The following is a 23,199-nucleotide window of genomic DNA, read 5'->3' as shown; positions in this document are numbered from 1 at the left end:
CAGGAATCAAACCTGAAAGCATAAACGAGCCGTAGAGGTTGATCTTCGCTGACTCTGCGCTGGTCTTGCCTGTAGTTCTAACACCATTGACAATGTCAAGACTAAGATCCAAGATAAGAAGGCTATCCCACTAGACTAGCAGAGGTTGATCTTCGCTAGCAAGTGATTCGAAGACGGCCAGTCGAAGCAAAACGAGCCAATCGCAGAGGTTGTCATTGTGTCGTCAAAGTCGGTTTCATTGTCGTCGAAGTTGCCACCGATGTAGATCGGCTCAGATTTCTGTCTCCCAATGCCAGAAAATGACGTCAACACAGCGGAATGTGTTTTGGACCGAACCACCAAAGACCACCGTAAAGTGATCCAACTAGCTTGGGAGAAGCTGGTCCGGTGGTTTCGTTCTTGACGAGGTTTTTTTGAGCTGTGTCCATTTCATGGGTTTGTGCTGTTGGGTTTTCTGGTTCAAGTTCATTCTGTTCTGTACCTTCAACGAAGTTGTTTTCAGTGAGCAAGGTGGTATTGCCATTGTTCTCTTTGTTATTTCCTTTTTTTATTGCATTTCTGGTCACTTAATAGACATGAAAGTATCAGCATTTGGTACTTGAATTGGGTACCTATTTGAACTAAAGCTTCTCTAATTTCTGTGGTCTTGTCTCTTATTAGTTATATTTTTATATGGGTTTAACTCCATTTTTACCATCATCAATTCCCTCTGTTGCATAAACATGTATGATAACCATTGAATTATGCTTTCATCAGCCTCACACAATTTTTTCTAGACAGAGCACACAAATTTTCTATAACACAATTTTCTCTGGATAGAGCCACACAAAGTCACACAAATTTTCTCTAACACAATTTTTTCTGGATAGAGCCCCCACAAAATCACACAAATTTTCTTTGGATAGAGCCACACAAAACCACACAAATTTTCTCTGGATAGAACCACACAAAGCCACATAAATTGTCTCTAACACAAATTTCTCTGGATAAAGCCATACAAAGTCGCACAAATTTTTTCTACACAATTTTCTCTAGATTTCTTTGGTACTTAGAGAAAATTGGTCAAAATGGTGGTTGTTCAATTTTCTCTGGTTAATTGTTGTCTAAATGGCTTACAGTCTGGTTTGATAAAAAACACAGAGAAATTATTTGGAAAGTCCAGAGAAATGAACAGGATTTCTCTAAGAATTTCTCTGTGAAGTTGAATTTTCTCTGGATTAATTTGAGAGACTTTAGACCTTAGACATTATTAAATTTCTCTGGAGAGAAAGGCTAGAGAAATTTCAAAATTTCTCTGGAGAGTGGGAAGTATAAGGAAGGCAGAGAAAAAAATTTCTCTGGAGACCTTGCCATAAGGAGGATTATTGACCTTAAAAATTGTTTCAAGATTGTTGTTGTTACCTGTATACACTATTGAATCTCCAAACATTATCACCGCCAGTATTGTCACATTCTCTGGCAACCTTATCACAGCTTCTCCAATGTCTAAAAGGAGAATAAAGACGCAGAACAAAGTTAAAGAAGAATAAGAAGAAGAAGAAGAAGAAGAAGAAGATTTTTGGAAGAGGAGCAACAACATTGTTTGGGAAACTTTTCAAAAGACCTATAGTTGATACCTGAACTAACTGATAATTCAGTGTTTCAAAAGTATTAATCAAAGCAGAAGACTTTTTTGTATTCAAATTATACAAGACAATAGTTATTTTGGATCATGAAGCATTGGATTCAATAGAATTGTTATTTTGAACTATCATAATTATGTTATAACAGTTGGATACTTCAACGGAGATGTCATTGAAGTTGTTAAATTTTGCCATTGCTATCAAAGGTTTGATGTATTTTATAGAGGTCAGTGATTGAAAAGATGAGATGATGAGTTTTGGCATTTTGCACTATAAATGGCATGCAAAAAATTAGAAAAGAGCCAAAGAAATTTGTGAAGTCAGGGAATTTTCCTAGATAGCCACACAAATTTTCTCTCTACAATTTTTTCTGAATTTCTTTGGTACTCAGAGAAATTTCGATTTTTTCTAGTTTGAATCCAGAGAATTTCTCTGGGACTGAAATTTCTCTGGATCGATGTTGAGAGACTTTAGATATCATGAAAATATTTGATATCTTTTATGCTATAAAATCTTAATATCAGGGACCTTAAAAAAAATCCCCCTTTATTTTATCGGATATTTCGTGTATATTATCTATATAAAAAAATTAAATCAATTCGATAATCATAATCTATTTAATTTATTGTATTTGTCATAAAAAAAAGAAAAAAAAGAAAGAAAAAGAGAATGATCTATTTTTTAAAAACACATTTGTCTATTTTCTTGATGAAAATTTATTATATAGTACCTTTGTCCACAACCAATTACTAATTGTTATGTTTCTCCATTGTTTCCCATTACCTACACAAATCAATAAATTTTATTTTTCAATTGCATTCAATTTGGATAACCATGCGACGGTCTCTAGAGCACCAACCTCTTTTTGAAAAGGAAAAAAAATTATTAACTTTATTTAGATTATATTATTTTTCTTTTTTATTTTAATACATTTTTCCATAATGAATCAATAAATCAAAACAAATCGAGGCCTTTTTTGGTTCATGTGCCAATCTGGCAGCCAATACCAATATAATAAATCCCTAAAATGCCAGTCTCCCAAATTCATTACATTCAACTAAAAGAAAAAAATTGAGAACTCTAATAGTTTTAATTGACATGTAAGTCTTATGTGATATGATGTTTTGGCTTTAGTTGTTTTTTTTTTTTTTTTAATTTTTCACATCATTAGTGTTCTTTTAGAGCTCCTAAATTAGAGAAATGTATCATTTTTGCAACTAAAATTAGAAATTACACTGTTAACTGACCACCCACACTCTAGGGGATTACCTAGAACATCTTCAATAGGTGTGTAAACTAGAATCTTCCGTGTTAAATATATGGGTAGTTTGATGTGTTAATTGCCAACAGTAGAGACCTATATTTTACATCTATTAATGCATTATATTTTATATCTATAAATGTATTTATTATAATGTGATAAAGATGGCAAATTATATGTGATTAAAAAGATGACAAATTATACATAATTAAATAATAAAAAATTGATACTTATCAAATTACATCAGATCATTATAAATTGAATTATAAATTTTTTTTAAACATTTTTCAATGATCAAAATTCAATTAATATATCTTTTTTGCACCTTTACGTGTTGTTTGGTTTTTGAGTTGAGGCTAAAAAATTAGTAAAGAACAAAAAAAAGTCAAAAAATAACAAAAGGATAAAAATCACAAAAAGACACAAAAAAAAAATAATATCATTCCAAAGTTAAAAAGTCAAAAAAACTAAACAAAAATATCAAACTGCTAAAAAAATCTCAAATTAAAAAAATTAAAAAAACTAATTAAAAAAAGTCATTGTCAAACTAATAAGGGTGTTGAGCGACTTTTTTTTTTTTTTGATCAGAAGAAATATGCCATTAGAAAGTCAATCGGCACTAATAAGAGTCCAAACAACCCAAAACTTACACCAAATAAAGTGAAAATAAGGCAGTAAGTATCAAGAAAGAAAACTATGAAAAAATTTAGACGTACGTCTCGTACTCGTGCTCGTACTGCAAAGCAGAGCCGATCATAAAAATTCGGCAACAGAGTATGTCTGAAAAAATCATAGATCCCAACCACAACGAGGATAAGCTTCACAAATCGCACAGATGGACTCTAGAGAGACCAAAACAAACCCAAAACCAACACAAACAAAGGAAAAAAAAAAAAAACAAAACAGACCCAAACAAATCAAACAAACAAAGCAAACATGAAACTGGCAGGATGTTAGCAACGTTGGTTGTGGTAGGCAGTTGTTATCATCAAGAGATACCAATAACTAGATTCCCTTTCTCTTAGGGCATCTTTAATGATTGTTGTTGTAATATCATTGTTATTATTATAATTTGACAATGAATAGTATTATTTTATTAAATTATAATAATAGTATTCTAATGGTCACTTGTTATTTTGACAATTCTTAACTAATTTTTCCTTTAAATTTGTAGGTGTTATTTAGATATAGGTCTTTTTGTGATTTTATTTTTATTTATTTTTTTCTCTTTTGTGACCTTTTTTAACTATTTGTAAAAAAATTATTTACATATATTATTTTCAACTAGACAAATAAAATAAATTGAAAAATTAGAAAAAAAATATATATATATAATTCACCTCACCAAAAAATTAGATATGACAGTTTGAAGATAGGTGTTGTTTGTATTTTTTATTTTATTTTATTTTAAATATTTTTTTGAAGCAAACAGAGCACAACAACTCTTTTCAATTCCAAAACAAATTCCCACCTTCCACCTATCCTCAACCAACGGTTGAGATTATATCTCTAGAATCATCTTTTCAATTCCAAGACAAGCAACGGCTGTCTTCACTGGTTCTCTCTCTGACTCTCACTTTCACTCTCCTCTTCTCTCACATTCCTCTATAGACGAAGCTTCTCTCTGTCTTTCTCTTTCTCTGTGTCTCTCTCTTCACTCTCCTGCTCACTCTAACTCTCACTTTCCTCTTCTATTTTCATCCTCCATCATGGAACTGTCTCTGTGTCTTTGTATCTCTGTGTTTGAGCTCAACAATCAGCACTACCAATCTGTCTCCGAACTGTTTACAGTCGCCGATCTGTCTCTTTCTCTCTGTCCTCAAACCTCTCTGACCTCTCTCTCTCCTCAAACCAGTATACTCGCTGATCTCTGTGTGTGTGTCTCTCTCTGTGTATCTCTGTCTCCGATCTGTCTACTGTCCGATCCATCTCTCTGTCTCTGTCCTCAAACCTCTTCGAGCTCTCTCTCTCTCTCTCTCTCTCTCTGTGTTCTCAAACCAGTACACTCTCCGATCTGTCTCTCTCTCTTTGTCCTAAAACCGATCACCAATCTATGATCTCCACAACTAGTCCAGTCAGCTGAAGATGATGCTCAATTCCAGTCAAGTCCTCAAACCCATTCTAGGTATTTATTGGTTAAATTTGTTTATGAAATTGATTTTGAGATTTGTGTGATTCTGAAATTCTACAATTCATTCTGATATCTGTTCATATTTATTTTGAAATCCTGAAATTTGTTCAGAAATTGATTATGAAATTGTGAGATTTATTGTGAAATTATGAAATTTGGCTGTATATTTCAAATTTTGGTTTGATTCTGAAAATTACTTGGTTTTCTACTGTTTCAATTCTGTTTTTTCCACTGAATTTGGAGCCACAAATTTGTTCATAATTGCTAATGTAGCATGTTTGGCAGCTGCTATTTTACTTGCTGAATTTGAGAACAGAAATGGCATTTGCCATCTTTGCCAAGTAGAATAGCAGGCCATTAGAGACCCACTTTTTGTCACTCTTGCCAAATTATAACTTTGGCAAGTAGTTTGATAGCTCCATTGGAGATAGTCTTAAACAATTTAGTTTTTGGCTAAATAAGTTAAATTCAAATTGTGTTTTTTATTTCACTAAAATAGTAACATTCAATTTTTCTCTGAACTCAAAAAAAAAAGGAAAAAAAAAAAAAAACCCTTTTAGAGATTCTTATAAAAATATTGAAAAAGGCCAATTTACCCTTAATAAGAGATATTCTATTTGTAAACTCTTATTTATCTCATCACACACTATTACTCAATTTACATTATACATGATTTTGATTTTGATTTTGATTTAATTTTAATTTTTTTTTTAACCTTGTTCTTAATTTATTACACTTTAATTCTCGTAATACCCTCATTTTTAACATTTTACCTCTAACCCTAACTATAAAGACCGCATTCACTAACGCCAATTTCATTATTATTAGGGCTAGTGTGTCTCCTCCTCCCCAAGCCCCTCTTCCAACTCCTTTCCTCCACCGTCACCCTCTTTCTAGCCCTTGTTCTTAATGGCCTTCCTTCTCAAACGCTAACTCTACAAATCCACTACCACCATAACCACATCTCAATCCATCTAATCCCCTACCACAGTCGTAGGGTTCTTAGATAAAGAAGAAAGTGATATTAAAATAAGTATCAATTTAGGAATCAATCGGAAGCGACTCATAAAAATTGAAAACTAATTAAATATTTGTGTTATATTCACATTTTGTTCATTTGATAAAAATATCAAGATAAATTCAAGAGATTTTTAAAAAAATGGAGAATTTTGTTCAAATCATGTCTCCAAGAAGCAATATGCAATGCAATTCAGTATTAGGCCTGTTTGGTAGAACTTATAAACTGTTTATTTCAGCTTTTAGCTTAATTTAAGTTAAAATATTGTGTTTGGTGCAGCTTTAAGTTAACCAGCTTATAACTTAAATCAAGCTATTTCTCAGCTTATCTCAAAAGCTGGTTAGGGGGTGCTTAAATTTTTTACTTAAGCGCACAGCTGGTGTGGGGGGCTAAAATTACTTAAATGCCCTCGTCAATACCCAAATATTAATATTGATTAATATTAATATTAATTAAAAAATAAAAAAATGTATATTTCTAAAGAAAAAGAAAAAAATCAATATTAATTGGTATTAATTATTAATAAATTCATATTGTATATTTTTATATTAATCAAAAAATAAAAAATTGTATATTTCTGAAGAAAAAAAAAATCAATATTAATTGGTATTAATTATTAATAAATTAATATTGCATACTTTTGTAATGAATTAATTATTAATTGATACTAATTAATAACAATTGTTGATTATTAATATTAATTGATACTAATAAAAATTAAATATTAATATTAATTTATACTAATTAATAATTTTAGTATTAATTGAGACTAATTAAGCCATTAATTGATACTAATTAATAATTTTGGTATTAATTGATACTAATTAATTTATGATGAAAAATAATTGTGACAATAATACTTCCATTATATTTTTAGCAAATATATCAATTTTTATATTAATTAATACTAATTATATTAACTTTTATTAATGAAATATTTTTTTTAAAATTAAAACTGAAAAAAATGACAAAATAATCATTTTTATATCGTTTAAGGGCAGAAAGGATAATTATACAGTAAAAAATTATTTTACAACTTATTAACCAAACACTACTAACAACTTATTGCTTAAATCCATAATTCCACAGCTACACCAAACAGGTTAACAACTTATGTTCACAACCACAAGTCATAATTTGTTAAGCTATAATCTATAATTATTTTTCCACAGCTCTACCAAACGGGACCATTGAATTGTTGAACACAGATTCTGCCAAACTCAACAAACAATTGCTGTCTAAGATAATATACAATATTTCCAATATTCCTATGTGACAGACAAATGTTATTTCTCTGACTATAATACAAGGTTATGCTGTTCTTGAGAGCTACAAGATCGTGTGATTTTCTGATACAACATCTATAAAGGGTAAATACAATTTTGTTTCTCAGCCAACAACTGCTAACTATCTTCGCCCCCGATTCTGACTCGATGGCTTTCCACTAACCCCTGAAATCTGCTTCAAGTTGGTAAGAGCTTCTTGAGCATACCTCTTTGTTACTGCACTTCCATGCTTAAGTGCTTCCACCAAAGCCCTTACCAAAGCCTGGTTCAGCGCATACGGTTGGGTAAGGCCTTCTACTCTCAACATTCTCTCCACCATCCAAATTGCCTTCTCTTGAAGCTCCCCGGGTCGAGCTTCTGTGAAAAGCTTTATCCCAGCATCGACTACACCTAGCTGATCGAGCTCCTCAACTGCTCGCTTCAAACCATTGGAAGTATCTACTACAAGCAGGGTGGAAAGTGCTTCAACTGCAGCGATTTGAACATTGGTGACCTCATCTGAGAGAAGATCAGACAAGGGTTTGATGCAATGGCTCTTCAACAAGCAAAATTGATTGTCTTCTTCACATGGGAAATTGTGTATCGGGCACATGGAAATTGATGGAGAGGCCCTCCCACACATGAACACCAACAACGAGCAGAACCCGTGTGGAGGTTGTGGTTCCGAGTCCCCATTAGCAAAAAGTACCATTCCAGATTCTGATAGGTATTTCAAACCAAGGGTGGCTAGATGTTTCACTCTTGGCTTTGAACTAAGGATAAGAGTATCACGGAAGATGGTCATGAGGCGATGCTCCTTAACGAGATTGACAATTTGTGGATCAGGGCTCCTTGTAAAGTGAAGTAAAAGACCTAGAAGCCCTTCGACCATGCTCGATATGGGTCTGGAAACTCTACCATTGGAGGAACTGCAATGGTCTTTGAGAGCAGCGACATTCCATCTTACAAAACTAGTTCCCAGGACTGTTTTTATGTCATCTTCTGAAAGGGGAAGATTCGCGAGTGTGCAGGCAGCATCGGATCTCTCACCATCTGTAGATTGATTGTCTGATAGTTTATCTTTAAACAAATAAATTTTGTTACAAGTTTTAAGCTCGCTGGCAAGATCTTCACCGAACCTTTCAGAAAGGACTCTTGCAAGCTTCAAAGCATAGATTCTGTGTTCACCTTCCGGGTGTTCAAGAAATGTTATTATGGTTTTGAATCCATCTCCAGATTTTATATGAGCTGTAACTGATTCTGCAGGGAAAATACGTATAGATTCAGTAAGAATGCTGTAATGGATGTACAACAGAGCTCAATAGTTAGTGGTCATAATAAAGATAGAAGCAACTTCTAAGTATCAATGTTAAAGGACAGAAAAAGTTCACATCCAAAAGGTTTGGTTTTCTATTCACCAAGCCGTACATATTTTGCATGTAAATATTACTAAATTCAACCCAATTTTTATTTACCTGCTGCCTGGGGAGAGGTTGCCATTCCATACAGAATCTGGAGAATAGCCAACTGACATTGAGGACATGCAAGAGATAAGAGACCCAAAAGACTACGGACAATTGATTCCGACTGCATTGAATTCCCTTGCTTGTCCACAGATGCTAATTCCCAGTGTCCAGGTTTTGATACTATTTTTGCAATTGTTGATGCAGCCAAGGCTTTGACCTCTGGTGGTGCGTCTTGATTTTCAAAAAGAATATCTGTAAGGGCTGGAAGCACAGCTGAATCAACGAGGATGGTTGCATTGTCATCCAAGGATGACAGATTATACAAAGCTTGCAAGCTTGGAGCACTTCCTTCTCGCTTAGATAGCAGTTTAACTAGTATTGTAGAACTTTGCCGAGCAATTTGTTCTTTACTGCTATTTGTCAAGGTCATCCTTCCCACCAATGATGCCATCTCAATTTTAACATCATCAGGACCTGTTTCCCAGAGAGATCACAGACAATCAATATATAATTGAACCATTGATATATGCAGAGAAAGAAGTTCTAATAATTAAAACTTCCTCCTATTAACACACCAACAGCTTAGCAACTTTTAATCTTGGAAATAAAGAGTTTCATAATTTAGTCTTAATTTTTATAGCTTTTGTCTCTTTGGATGGCCAAAGAACAAAATAAAAGCAGAAAATAAAAAAATCATCTTAACAAAAAATAACCATTAATATATATATATAAAAGATTTAATTCACACTTTTGACCAGAAATCCTCAGCTCAACCAAAAGTTTCAATCCTACAGATACATGAGTAATCACCATTCACATCCAACTTCTCCCATATTGAGTCTTTTTTTTTTTCTTTTCTTTTTTGAAAGCTATTACAAGACTTTAAGCACTTGGAAAGTCCAGAATTTACAGCATGGGCCAAGAACTGTGACTTTTCTGCCCTTCTATCAGAGGGAAAATGAAACAAGTCCGACATAGCTTTTTTTAATATCATTCCACCATAGCATCGGAAAAGGTTTCAGGCTCCTAGTCATTTGCTAAAGTGACATGAAAGCTATACATTTGAGTTAGCAGAAAGAAAAACCAACGAGCTTGATATGCAGTATCATGTATGCATGTCAAAACAAAACACTTGGAAGTCCAGAACGAAAAATGATCAGGAAAATTAAGCATTATCTACACATCAACCAGAATTGCCAATTATTTTTTGAGATGAATGCAAACGATTGATTTATTTATCATTCCTTCTCCCTTTTTTTCTTTTCTTATTATCTTTTTTTTTACTACAATTGATAATTTCAAATACTTCAACAGTTGATTATAAGTAGAAGTAATAAGCAATTGGTATAAAACATACCTTCACATAGACGACTGAGCAAAGGCTCAAATCTTCCTGCTGCTGCTAAATGCTGAACATTATCCTCCACTGTCTCCATCCTCTTTAAAACTTCTTCAGCCAAATTAGACAGAGCAGGACACTCTAGATTTCCTGCCATGCTTGAAAGCAGAACTAATGCCCCTTTCTCTGAAGCAATATTTGCACAATAAGCTTTATCTTTTGAAAATTCCAGCAATAACCGGACAGCGTACTCTCTCTCTTTCTCTGAGCTCCCAATAAGGCTATGTATAGCAGATCTAGTGATACCCTCTTCAAGCATTATTTTCTGGGGAAACATAACATGTTTTAGAAGACACTTTAGCAGTCTTATAGGAGCCAGCCACATACAACTTTCCAACAATATAGTGAAGGCAAAAATATATATATATTTCTAACGGGGCATTAGCATATAATCCTTGACAGAGTGCAATGGCAAAAAAGATTCACGTAGTCGACCCAACCTGATTGGGACACAAGCTTGGTTTGATTTGATTTTCTAATAGGGCTTTTTAAAGAAAAAAAAATTAAAAAATATTTCACCTTTGGACAACAAAGCAAACACTCACTATGGAAGTACGTCTCTCTGTGGTCTAATGGATTACAAGATTGACTTATAATCCGCCAACACATGGGCTGAGGAGACTCTGCTTATCCAGAAATCATCAAGAGTTGAATTCCCAATTTACTCTTTGGACCATAAACCAAAAACCCAAGCTAGTTAATGGGGAAACAAACTTCGGTGAAAACACTTGCAATAGATTTAGGTTAGATTTGCACTTACCATAGGACAAAACGATTTTGTGTCCATGCATTGAATATTGGGAATTTTGTAAGGTAGTTGAGTGCAGTTCATTGGTGCGATATCATTCAAAATGAAGAACTCTTCTTGGTTGATACAAAGTCATCACTTTGTTACAAGTATAGGCATAATCTTGCATATGCATTTGCATTAGCTTTCGAATACAGTTTTTCTCTTAGGCGCATCAAACCAAATTGTTTTTGTACCTTACACTTTCATGGTTTTTCAATGGAAAAAAATGGCTTTCAAAATCAAGGGTTTTAAGGTCCTCTTGAGAGCTCGCCTGATAGGCTACTGGGGCATGCAAGTTTATAAACCTGCAGAGATACCATAAGCTCTGCTCACTTTGCGCTCAACAGAGAGCTCAAGCAAGGGTCCAGTCTGCAAAGATTTTTATCTGCTCTGTGGCCCGCTTGAGTGGGCACATGGAATTTTGCCCAAATTGTTTTCTGATTGGTTTCTAGTTCCCAAAACTTTCAAAGAAAATGTTCTATTTTTCAATTAGGCTAATCCACAAGATTATTAGCCTTATGGAGTGCTCCAGAGCTTTTTGAGAGTTTATTCTTCTTATTCAAGGATATCCATCAATCTAGATTAGAATAAAATATTTTCATGAGATTTTCGCCATACATGTTCTAGATTCAATTCTTTGCATAAAAATCCTCACATGCATTGTATTATCTCATAAACCCTCAGCCGTTGGTAATAGAGTCGTTGAAAAAACAAAGATTGGAGCAAGGAGCATCGTGGAGAGCTGTTGAATCAAGAGAGGCTGATTGGATCCGAGTCACATGGAGTGGAAAACAAGCTTGCGGAGCGTTGTGAAAGGCTTTTAGAGTTAGATGAACTGCGTCTAAAGTCTCTGCAACTCTGATTTAATTGGGAATTTTTGGGATTGTGATTTTTGCCATTGGGGAGAGGTCACCTTAAGTTTTCCGAATAAAATTTAGGAGTAATTTATTTATTTTTTTCGATCGGCGAAAGTCAGTTGTTAGTTGTTAAATTAGTATCTAAAATGCGTGAGTTCTTGTTATTTATTTTTACGTGGATTGGTGATGAACGCTATGGAACAGTGAATTTGGACTTAATAGCTACATGGTAAGTTAAAATTGGTAAAGATCACTAGACTAGAAAGTTTTCTAGACAGCAAGCAATGAAACACTCTTCAGGGTCAACTTAGACCTCATGTAGATGTTGCACAGACCACTCATTATACTCTATAAAAGGCTAAACACAAGTCAAATGCATCCTAAACCTCATCCGATCCTTGTTGAGCAGCTTTTTCTCTCCTTGTCATCCCTCATGACTGTTATTCATTCTCCATATGCTCTATTCACTCTCCCAGTTATCTATTTATCCCTTGTCTCTGCACTAGCAGTCTAGCAGGTACATAAAACACCACTTAAGGCCCAAAGAAACCTGAGCTTTGGACTAATAACTCTTGGACTGAGTTTTTTTTGTCGACAACCAATCAGCAGGACGGGCATGATTGATGGCACCAATTTAAACCATAATATTCTACTACTAACAATCGTTTCTGACATCAATTATTTACAGCACATCAAAACCATCTTACTAAATTTTCTCAACAATTCTTCTGGCACCACAAAAAGCATGGCAAGTTTATCAACAGTATCTTCCCCTAACATACAGAGGACACCCACATCATAAGTCTGATAGATCTCTTATTTCATACACCACTTTTTAATGAAAATGGAATATAAACTTTGCAACACAAAGAGGACTTGCTGACTTTAGAAGAACACTTAACAAGCTTGAGTTCTTATGGATATCCAGAGATAAAGAAGGTCCAAAACATGTTTAGTCATCTAGGTGGGATCAAAAATAGAATTACTGTGATATCATGTAAACAAAGAAATTCCAGAAACACTAGTCCAAAAAAAAAATTAAATTTCCATAAGCAACATAAAATTATGTACCAAATTTAGATAATAAAAAACAATAATGGCTAATGTTTAAGAGTATTCCAACTTCTATTCCAACTCACCTTACTTTCTTCATCCTTGGACATGCTATGCAGAGCCATAAGAGCTTTGCTTCTGAATTGTGATCCAATACTCTTTGAACAGTTCTTGAGCACTTTAACCATGAGAACAACTATCCCAGCATTCCTCACTCTGTATCTGCTAGAGGGATGCTCTTCTGAAATCCTATACATGTTATCCAAAACTTGTTCCACGCAATCCACCGAAGGTGACTCCTCACTAAGACACTGTACAGCCGACTTAATCTGAATCTCAACATTCCTATTAATCCACTCTTCAATGGCTCCAGCCAACCCAATGTTTGGTTTCAGCTCCAAAGAGTTGAGAACCTGTCCGGTTACAGGACAAGTCGGATCACGACAATCGTCTATACAGCGCTCGAACCAGTACTCAATGGCGGTCCTTTCGTAAGTCTGAGACGATTCCAAAACTACCGGATTCTTCATCACCTCCTTAGTCAATGGGCAAAGGAAGTTTTTGAATGGGGCAATTTGAGTATCGTCATCGAAATCTAGATTGAAACTGTGAGACAAAATGTTGGGCTCCATAGACCAATTGTCCATAATTTTCTCCAGAGACATCAAAATTCGCCTCTCTGAAACTGAATTGGAGCGGGTTAGATCGTTCTTCAAGAGCTTAACCTGTTCCGATAACTCCGCATGATCATTGGAGTCAATTCCGAGAGCTCGCGCCAAATCCATGATTATAGCACTTTGTACAGCTTTGCTGGTTTGCCTTCCTTGTCCTTCTTTCTGTAATGTACAGTACACTCTCTCTTCATTCTCTGTCACCTACACCATCACAGAGTATCACACACACACACACATATACATACATATATATAGGGGGGGGGGGGGGGAGAGAGAGAGAGAGAGAGAGAGAGAGAGAGAGATACTCTAAATTGAGCTTGCTTCATGTCTCTGGAAAGATCGGAGACCTTCTTGCGAAGATCGGGGATCTCGGGAAGAGCAGAATCGAGCAAAGACAGCCATCCTCCAATTGCGACAGTGTGGTCCTGGAGAGAAGAAGACAAAGACTGACAGTTGATGAGGACGAAGATCTTGCTCTTGTTCCGATACACCGACAGAATCTCGGCCGCCTTTGTCAGATCTGCGGAGGTCCCCTTGAGCGAGGTCTGGACCGACGGAGGCAGATTTTCCGGCGAGGAAGAAGACCGGAGCAACTGGTTCAAGACCGACCGGAGTCGTTTCGCGTAGCCGGAGAACCGCCTAGGGTTTTCCCAGCAGTAGGAGTGGTCGTCGTCGGTGGCGCAGATTTCGGATAATGAGGCTTGGATTGAGTCCACCGCCGATAAGGTCAACGACGACGTCATTTCACTTATCCGGGGAAGAACTCGGCGGCAGGCATGAGTTGAATTCGGATACGGTACGGTTTCGAGCGAATTCCGACTCTTGAGTTCGTCCCGTTCTCTCTCTCTCTAGAGATGGATGGATGGATGGATCGATCGATCGACCACCGCGTTCGGAAGAGTCTTGACCAGAGCGCAGACTTCTTCTTCGCTTATTAAACTAAGAACCCGACCCAACACGAGGGTATCCAAACCCGATTCAACATTCCGGGTCGACCCGATTTAGATGCTATAAAATCCTCACCACGAGATGAGATGGATCGAGTACAGTTTCTTCTGTTAGGTTTGCCGCTCTTCCTTCTCTGCACCGACGTGATGTGATTAGCCTCTTCCGTTCCCCGCCGCCACCTCACCACCAAACGGTTCCTCCGAAACCCTAGAACTAGAATTCACTCCAACAGAGGTATACATACATATATGTGTCACATTGTATGTATGAAAAAAGTGAAAATGTTACATTAATATCTGTTATATTAATATCTCATATTATATTTGTTACATTAATAAATAAATATAATTATTCACTAAAATATTATCAAAATAAAAAATAAGAATACGAAAACAAACTTTTCACTAATAAGACTTAATAAATAAATAAATAAAATTTGAGACTAAGGCCTCATTTGGAAACAGACTATTTTAGTAATTTTTTGACTTTTTACGAAAAGATATGCAGAAAAGTAGAGAGGTGATGTGACTAGTTTAGTTGGCTTTTTGATTTTTTTGACTAAAATAGCCACTCCCCAAACGAGGCCTAATTAAAATAGTTATTTGTGAGATAAGATTTCTTACTTTCTTTGTCTCAAAATATTAGTTCCTTATTTCATTTTTCATTGTTCTAAATTATTAGTTCCTTTTCAAAAATCAAGTAAAAAAAATAATACAAATTCCTATTTTACCCTTCTTTTAAATACATTAATAACATAAAAAGTATAATTATGATATTGATATTCTCTAAAAAATATACTATCAAAAAATAATTTTAAATAATTAATTTTTTTAAAATTAATAATTATATTATAAAAAAAAAGGTTAAATTCTGCAAAATGAATAATTATTTTGGAACGGAAGAAGAAGTAAATATCTTAAAATAAAAAGTAATGAAACCTTAAGTTAAAAGTCAACCTTTCACGCGTTGAATTTATGAAAAATTTGCAGCGATCGGATGATATGGAGGAGGAATAGGGTTGGGCGATGTAGTCAAGATTGACCTTTGTCCTTGTTCCTCGTACAGGTAATTTAATTTGCTTGTTTATGTCAAAATCGAGCTTTTTTCGGTTGATTTCAAAAGCTTGCTCTGTTGTTGTAGCTCGCTCTAATAAGTTAGTAAAAAATTAATTTTTGATTTTTTTAATTAAAAAAATTAATTTTTTTACTTAAGTTATTATTTAAAAAATTAATTTTTTTAACTAAAAAAATTAAAAATTAACTTTTTATCAATTTTTCAAAATATCACTATGTATAGTTTTCTGCCACTGTGTTTCAATTGATTTTGTCAGTCTGAGTTTAATTGAGTGGGTTTGATTTCAGTCTTTAAAATTTAATTTTTTAGAAATTAAGTTTTTTTTTATTTTTTATATTTTTAGTGAATATTTTAAAATTTTAAATAATTTTTTTTTATTTTTTTTAGATGCACTTTACGTAGATGTATCTAAATAGTAAAATATTTATGAAAAAATATTTTAAAAATTAATAAATATACAAAAATACAAATATATTGAATTTTCATATTTTTTTTGTATTTTTGGTATTTAGTAAATTTTTTTAAAAAAAATTCACAAATATTATACTTTTTAAATGTATTTCTGTTAAGTGTGTCTAAAAATTAAAAAAATTACTTAAATTATTTATAAATCCTATTAGGGAGACTTATGTAATGTAAAGTCCTGTGAAATTTCTTATAGAGTTTGAAATCTTATTTAAATTAGAAAGTGTTCCACAAGGTCCTATAAATTGTGTTTAAATGGTATTAGTGTACTATTATACCCTTTATATATGTTTCCATGTTATAAGTTATTAACCGTATTGTTTTCAAATTGTTTAGTGTCATGATCTACGCCATGATTGCAGAGGCTGGGGGGTTTTCAAAATGTTACTGGTTTGGATGGTTTGGTTGTTTGATCTTGCCGATCTGGACTCAGATTGTTTGAGGGAAAGAGATAACGTTGTCTGCTTCTTCAATTGGTGAGTGTTGCTCTATGTTTTTCCCAATTGTTTTGTTTTCAATGTCCTTATATATCATATGGATTTCGCAATCCGGTATAGCCATCCATTGGCACACTTTGTAATGGTAATCACGCATCAACTTTTGTGATAACGTTATTGTATTGTCATGTTTACATGCATGTCATATTACGTTTCGCAAAAGTACATTACGTTCGTTTATTAAATTAGAAAGTGAGAATGTGAGAATGTTGCTGGGTTGTGCGAAATGGTACAGCCATACATTGACACAATTCCGTTAGCCACGAAGGTCGTTACGTTTAGGATGTAATGTTAAACCACACCTGCCATGTTTGTCATTTTTTGTCTGTGTTACGTTCGTTTGTATTTAGTTTGTGTTTTGCAATTGTTGTACTTTTTGAAAACATATGTGTCACATTACAGATCACAAACTTATTGGGTTTCTATTTTTTCCATTTCAATGTCACAATATTGCTTGTTTGTGGAAAGTATTGGGATGTATGTGAATGTAACTCACATATATATAGATATGAGCATGGTTTTTGTATTGTGTTGTCCCATTGTTGTATTTACTATGGACATATGTGTCACATTACGTTTTGCAAACTCTATGGTTTCTATTTTTTTCCAATTGAATGTGACAATGTTGTTGGTTGATGGAAATTATTGGAATGTATTTTAATGTTACTCTTACTTTTCATTATATATTATTCAATTTGGATTGTTATTGTTCGGATGTAAAATTTCTTATGATTGATTGTGATTGAATGTGGGTTGAACCACGTTGATGTTACTGCGCTCACATTTGATTACATATCACATATCTTCCATGCCTTGTTTTTTTGATTTTTTGTAGAATGTCGTGACATGGTTAATATTTCATTTATTTTGTTGCACAGGATATGGACATCATGCTATTTTGCGCTTTCAGTTCATCCACTGTTGCTATCAGCGATGTTAATGGATTGACATTCAAACAATTGGTAGAAAATTTATGTGATAGGTGCGTGGATGTGATACCATCATCGATTTCCATATCTTATAAATTATCGTGTCACGAGAACCAATTCATGATGAGTAATGATGTGGACATGGAAAACATGTTTTCCATTGCAAGGTCCATTGGCGTTACCCATATCAACGTTGCGATTGACTCGCAAAATGAGGTGGATGATTTGATTCGAGGTAATCAATTTGGTGGGACTATATCCGCAAATCAAATGGATTCTAACATTGAATAATTACCGGGTCCCGAAACTAATGTAGATTTGTTGTCCAATTATTGTCGCCACAGTGAGAAAACGTTGATGACAGTTGATTGGTCACACGACATTAGTCACGTAGGCTAATGTTTCGAAGGGGGTGTTGTTGCTTTCTGTTTGGTTCTGTCTAAATATGCTATTGAGTATGGGTTTGACTTCAAATTCGTGAAAAACGATTCAGTGTAGGTCACGGCTGTGTGCACGTTGCGAAAGTAAAAAGGGTGTACATGGTTGATACATGTAAGGGTTCAAACATGCAATGGATACTTTTACTTGAAGAGGTTGAGCAACTTGCATAATTGTGGTGCTGTTGTTCGCACTGGGAAAAATAGTAAACTTAACTCTGAATTGGTTTGCAATGTTATTGGTGATCAGTTACGTGATAAGCCATTTACACGTCCCACTGACGTCGTGTTTGACCTAAAACAAGAGTACGGATTGAATGTTAGTTACCACATAGTCTAGTTAGGTGTGGAAAAGGCAAGAGGCGAAGTGTATGGTGACTATCATGTTTCATTCGATGAACTAAGGTGGTACGCGGATGTAGTTATGCAGTACAACCTTGGGAGTTATGTCAACTTGGATTTCGAGCAGTCAACCGGCCGATTTAAGCGGTTCTTCATATCATTCAAATTTTGCATTGACGGATTCAACCATATCCGCCCATTATTGTTTCTTGATGGCACTTTTTTGAAAGGGAGATTTAAAGGCAATTTGCTTGCAGCGACGGGGAAGAATGGTAACAAAAGTACGTGTCTTACGATGATTACTTCAAAATTCCATATAGTAACGCATCACATTGCGACTAAACATTTTTTATTAGTCCACTATAGCAGTGGGTGATCTCCAATGGCAAGATTGTTTCCAATTTAATGTTATTTTCATATCATTGTGCATGATGCAATTTGAATTGTGAATAATTATTAATGTGAACGTAAACTTTGTTAAAAATATTACACATCTAATGTAAAATTTGTCAAATCTGTCAGGTTTATTCCCATTAGCTTTTGCTATTGTTGACTCCAAAACGACTACAAATTGGACTTGGTTTTTACAGCATCTGACAAACGTTGTCAGTAGTGCTTGCACATTAACTTTTGTATCTGATCGTAATGCTGGGTTGCTTGAATCCTTGCTTACTATATTCCCATCTGCATACCATGCGTATTGCTTACAACATCTCCAAGCAAATTTGAAGGACAAATTACGATGGGTTGACAACCGTGTCCGTTTTGGTTTAACGGCCAAGTTGCGTAAATGTGCATATGCTCTAACTGAGGCTTCGTTTCAGCACCATTTGACCAAGCTAAAAAGATTAGAATGATCTGGAATAAATAATTTCTTCAAAGATATGCCACCGAACCATTGGGCCAACGCATATTTCAGGTTTGTATGATACTTACGTGTGCTAACATTGAAAGTACCCAATATGTGATAACATTTTCATTATGTTTTCATAATGTCAACAAGGGCAAACAGTATGGGGAGATGACCTCGAACGCTGCAGAATCGTTTAATAAATGGATACTTGATGCCCGTAACTACCTAATCACAAGGTTGGTTGATACAATCAGAAATCAGATAATGACTATGAGGGCTAAGTGTAAATTATTAGCTACTAATTGGAATGGGTTACTTTGTCCAAAAATGGAAAGCTGTATTAGGGAGACGTACTCCAATGGTTGCACATGGATTGTTAGCCAGGAAAATGAAGATATATACGAGGTCCATTCATTTCCAATGGTGTTGGTAGACATTGGTAAGCGTTCATGTTCATGTTTTTAGTGGCAATTGAATGGATTCTCATGTGCACATACGGTGGTTGCAATACAGAATAGTGGAAGGGATTTTAGTACATGTGTTGAACAATTTTTCACCGTCGATCAGTACATAGCAGCTTATTCCATATACATTCAGCCAATACCAACAGTTGACAAACCCTCATTCTCGGAAGATGACTTCATCATATATCCACCGGTAGTTAAACGTCCTCCAGGGCGATTGAAGAAGAATCGGATACCATCGCAGAGAGAGAAACAAAGTCAGATCAGGTGCGGTCGATGTGGCTGCATGGGCAACCACAACCGAAAGACATGTAAAGAACCAATTTAGTAATAGACATTTAGCGGGAAAGTTTTATAATCAGTTTTGAATAGCAACATCGTATTATTGTAGTAGAATGTATCGAAACAAAATGATGACAAATTTTAATAAGTGAACACATTATTTATAAGTGATCATTCAGTTGGTTTTTTCTTTCACACTGCATTCATTCATATGTTAGGTTTACATGTTTATTTATTTGTTCATGCAATTGTTTGTTTCAAACCAGCAAAATACGTTTAGGTAGTGCGTTGCACGCTGGCCTTGTATGTGAGAAGACATAGTTTTTGAAGCCAAGTCACGTTAGTGTTATTCTCTCAATGTGACACAGGTTATCCTGCAACTAGTTCATCAATCTTAAATTACAGCATATTCTTGACAGCTTAAATTGACAAAGCACACCCCAACGTTAATGTACCAACGTACATACTTACTGAATGACAATTTCAAAATGTGAGGCATCTATAAACAAAGTGACATTTGGTAAATGAAAGCTGAACCACATCTATCTAACAAAACCCACCACTCTAAACATCCTATCACAAGTAGTAAACACTCCAATACATTCACCTTCATAATATTTAAAGTATACATGGAAAGTCAAATTTTGTTACAACAATCCATCATCGACACGTAACGTAAATGTCTAAAGCAATAATTTCAGCAACGTAGACAACAAATACCATGTTATCAATCCTCAATATTTTTGGTTACATTTTCAATCTCCCTATGACACGTACCAAACACTATCATACATTGACCATCACAATCTGCGTATTAGAGATAGACAACCAAGATCCCTTTTGACCTTCACATTCACATTCACCTATACATTCACAATCACATTAATATTTGCATTAACATTTATACAACCACATTAACATTTGCATTTTCCGACTCCCTAAGACAAGTACAAAACACTGTCATACATTCACAATCACAATTTGGGTATTATAAGTAGACAACCAAGATCCGTTTTGACATTCACATTTGTATTCACCTTCACATTTACTATCACAGTAACATACACATTCACATTTACACAACCACATTCACATTTGCATTTTCCCACTCTCTAAGACAAGTACCAAACACTGTCATACGTTCACAATCACAATCTGGGTATTAGAAATGAACAACCAACATCATTTCTGACATTGACATTCACATTCACCTTTACATTTTTAGTCACATTAACATTAACATTCACATTTACACAACCACATTCACATTTAGGTACCCAACATTCTTACTGCCTTTAACTTCCTACTGACATTACTGAATGACACATAAAGCCATATTACCAAAACCAAGTGCATACAAAAAATAATGAATGAACCATTATAACATATTCCCAAAACAAAATGTACGAATCCTCAATCCATATTGACAATGCAACCAAAAACATTAAAAACTTCCAAAATTTGTTTACCAGCAAACGTACTATATCATTCAAAAACTAATTAACTGTGAATTTATACCAAAAATATCAATGATGCACCCATCTACCACCATTGGAAAATTGTCAATTGGCAACAATAAATGACCTTTTCCGGTCATTCAGAAATTACTTCACCATACCGGCTCGCATCGTTTTGCAGCTTACCTCTTCCATTGACTTGTCTACATCTAGGTGACACACAAGTTATTTCATAATGAAGCATACTATAATTCCACAATCATTTCCATTACAAAAATTTAACACATTAGTAACAACGTCAAAACAGACCACGTGCAATGTATGGAAACATGAATGACATACATTGCAAAGAAACGTAACACACACTTATGAGTCTGCTTTTTGTTGCGGACAATAATCAACTACTAGAAGTTCTTTCACCAAGTCTTGTGTTTCAACTGTGCCAACCTTCAGTCTCTGGTTTAGGTAATCCTCAAAGTATTCATTCTACGTTATTGTCAAATTTATATTACCAAGTAATTAGTTTTGTTGTCCAAAACAAAATACAAAGATCACTGCAATTAACTAATTCACATTTACTAACCAGCAACCACGCTTCCCAGTAATGTTTATCTTCCCTCCCACGTCTTGATTTCATTGAGTTGTAATGCATCCAAAACCCCTCCTCCGTGTCATAAACCATTAGTGTCCAATGGTTATCTAAGTGGATTGGGAATTGAATATATCTGTCCTTGAGGGCATGAGGGCACACACGACCAAGTACCTGTCACGTACATCTTCACCCACATCTCTAATCGTAGGCTGCACACATTCATTTTTGTGTTCATTAGCACAAACAAAAAATGACTAAAATTAATTCATCAAAGGCCACGTCTTACCAAACATAACGTGCTGAAAATATATGATTTTTCCTCATCCGTGGATGCAAACGCCTTGATCTGTTGCTCGTATATTAGCATTTTTGCGTATGCATCAATCACCTACGTGCACAAATAAAACATCTATGATTTTGCTTCCCTCGTATACATTTACGTAAATTGCATACACATGTTAAGAAGCTTCAAAAGTTTGAAGAATAATTAGGGATACCATACTTACATTGCCTCGTAACGTCAGCCCCTTAACGATTGCCCGTATGTCATTGAAAGACACAGAATTAGAACCATTCTGCCCAGTTCAGACTTGCACACTGCCAGTTAAACAAGACATTTGTTGAACACTAAATTCATGTACAAATGCAAAACGGTAATAGTAAGTTGCGAAACCTACTTGTCCCCCCCTTTCTCGTACGCTTCTTTAAGCTTGTCTTTCTCTTGCGTTGACAACAACTTCCAGATCGGCAAACGATTAGTCAAGTCGAACCGAGAAAATGTCCTCACCGGCTTTGCAAGGTCATCAACCTCTATGATCTCATATTGTATTTTTTGTTTATCGGCACACTCACCCCCATTGACCACACCACTATCAGATGGTTTCATCAACCTCCCCAAAACCAATGGGTATTCATACTCTTGCAGTTTGTGCTCCTTCCTATTTTTATTTTTAATGTTTCTCACAAGCGAGTTTTGTAACGCAGTTGTTGTTCCAATATTTTGATTAATCCCAGGCATTATATCCATATAACACCCCACATGTCCAATGTCGTCGGTTCGGGTCACATGAGTATTTACCCCTTGTAACTCTGTCTTCTCATTCACATTAGATAGAGACGACATTGACAATGGCATAATGCCAAGTATGTTTGCCTCACAATGGTACATGTCCTGATTACTTTGCTTCATCTCATGTACACCAGCAGCTGTTTGGGTGTATTCATGCACTGCGTACTCCTCCAACTGTTTCACAAGCTTTGTGTTTTTATCGTTAAGCTAATCCATTAGTTGCTTCATCCTTTCAATGTCACATTCCTTCTGGT

At 34.8% G+C, this 23,199-nt stretch overlaps 2 protein-coding genes across 2 annotated transcripts; one reads left to right on the top strand and one right to left on the bottom strand.

Moving 5' to 3' along the window:
* Positions 1-7,244: 7,244 nt before the first annotated feature.
* On the bottom strand, positions 7,245-14,775 carry LOC114287214 (U-box domain-containing protein 44). Its single transcript, XM_028230494.2, has 5 exons — positions 13,842-14,775; positions 12,949-13,737; positions 10,121-10,427; positions 8,773-9,237; positions 7,245-8,557 (listed from the first exon to the last, which is right to left on the bottom strand). Exons 1-5 carry the CDS (start codon positions 14,277-14,279, stop codon positions 7,440-7,442), a joined length of 3,117 nt encoding a protein of 1,038 aa, XP_028086295.1. The 5' UTR covers positions 14,280-14,775; the 3' UTR covers positions 7,245-7,439.
* Positions 14,776-19,249: 4,474 nt separating this feature from the next.
* LOC145807029 (uncharacterized) lies at positions 19,250-19,873 on the top strand. The gene is made up of 2 exons (XM_082904932.1): positions 19,250-19,456; positions 19,547-19,873. The coding sequence occupies exons 1-2, from the start codon at positions 19,250-19,252 to the stop codon at positions 19,871-19,873; spliced, it is 534 nt and encodes a 177-aa protein (XP_082761058.1).
* The last annotated feature ends 3,326 nt before the right edge of the window (positions 19,874-23,199 follow it).

Source organism: Camellia sinensis, chromosome 14, assembly GCF_055761805.1.
Source record: "Camellia sinensis isolate YWXY chromosome 14, ASM5576180v1, whole genome shotgun sequence".
Lineage (NCBI taxonomy): Eukaryota > Viridiplantae > Streptophyta > Magnoliopsida > Ericales > Theaceae > Camellia > Camellia sinensis.
This window is presented reverse-complemented; position numbering and strand designations above follow the sequence as displayed.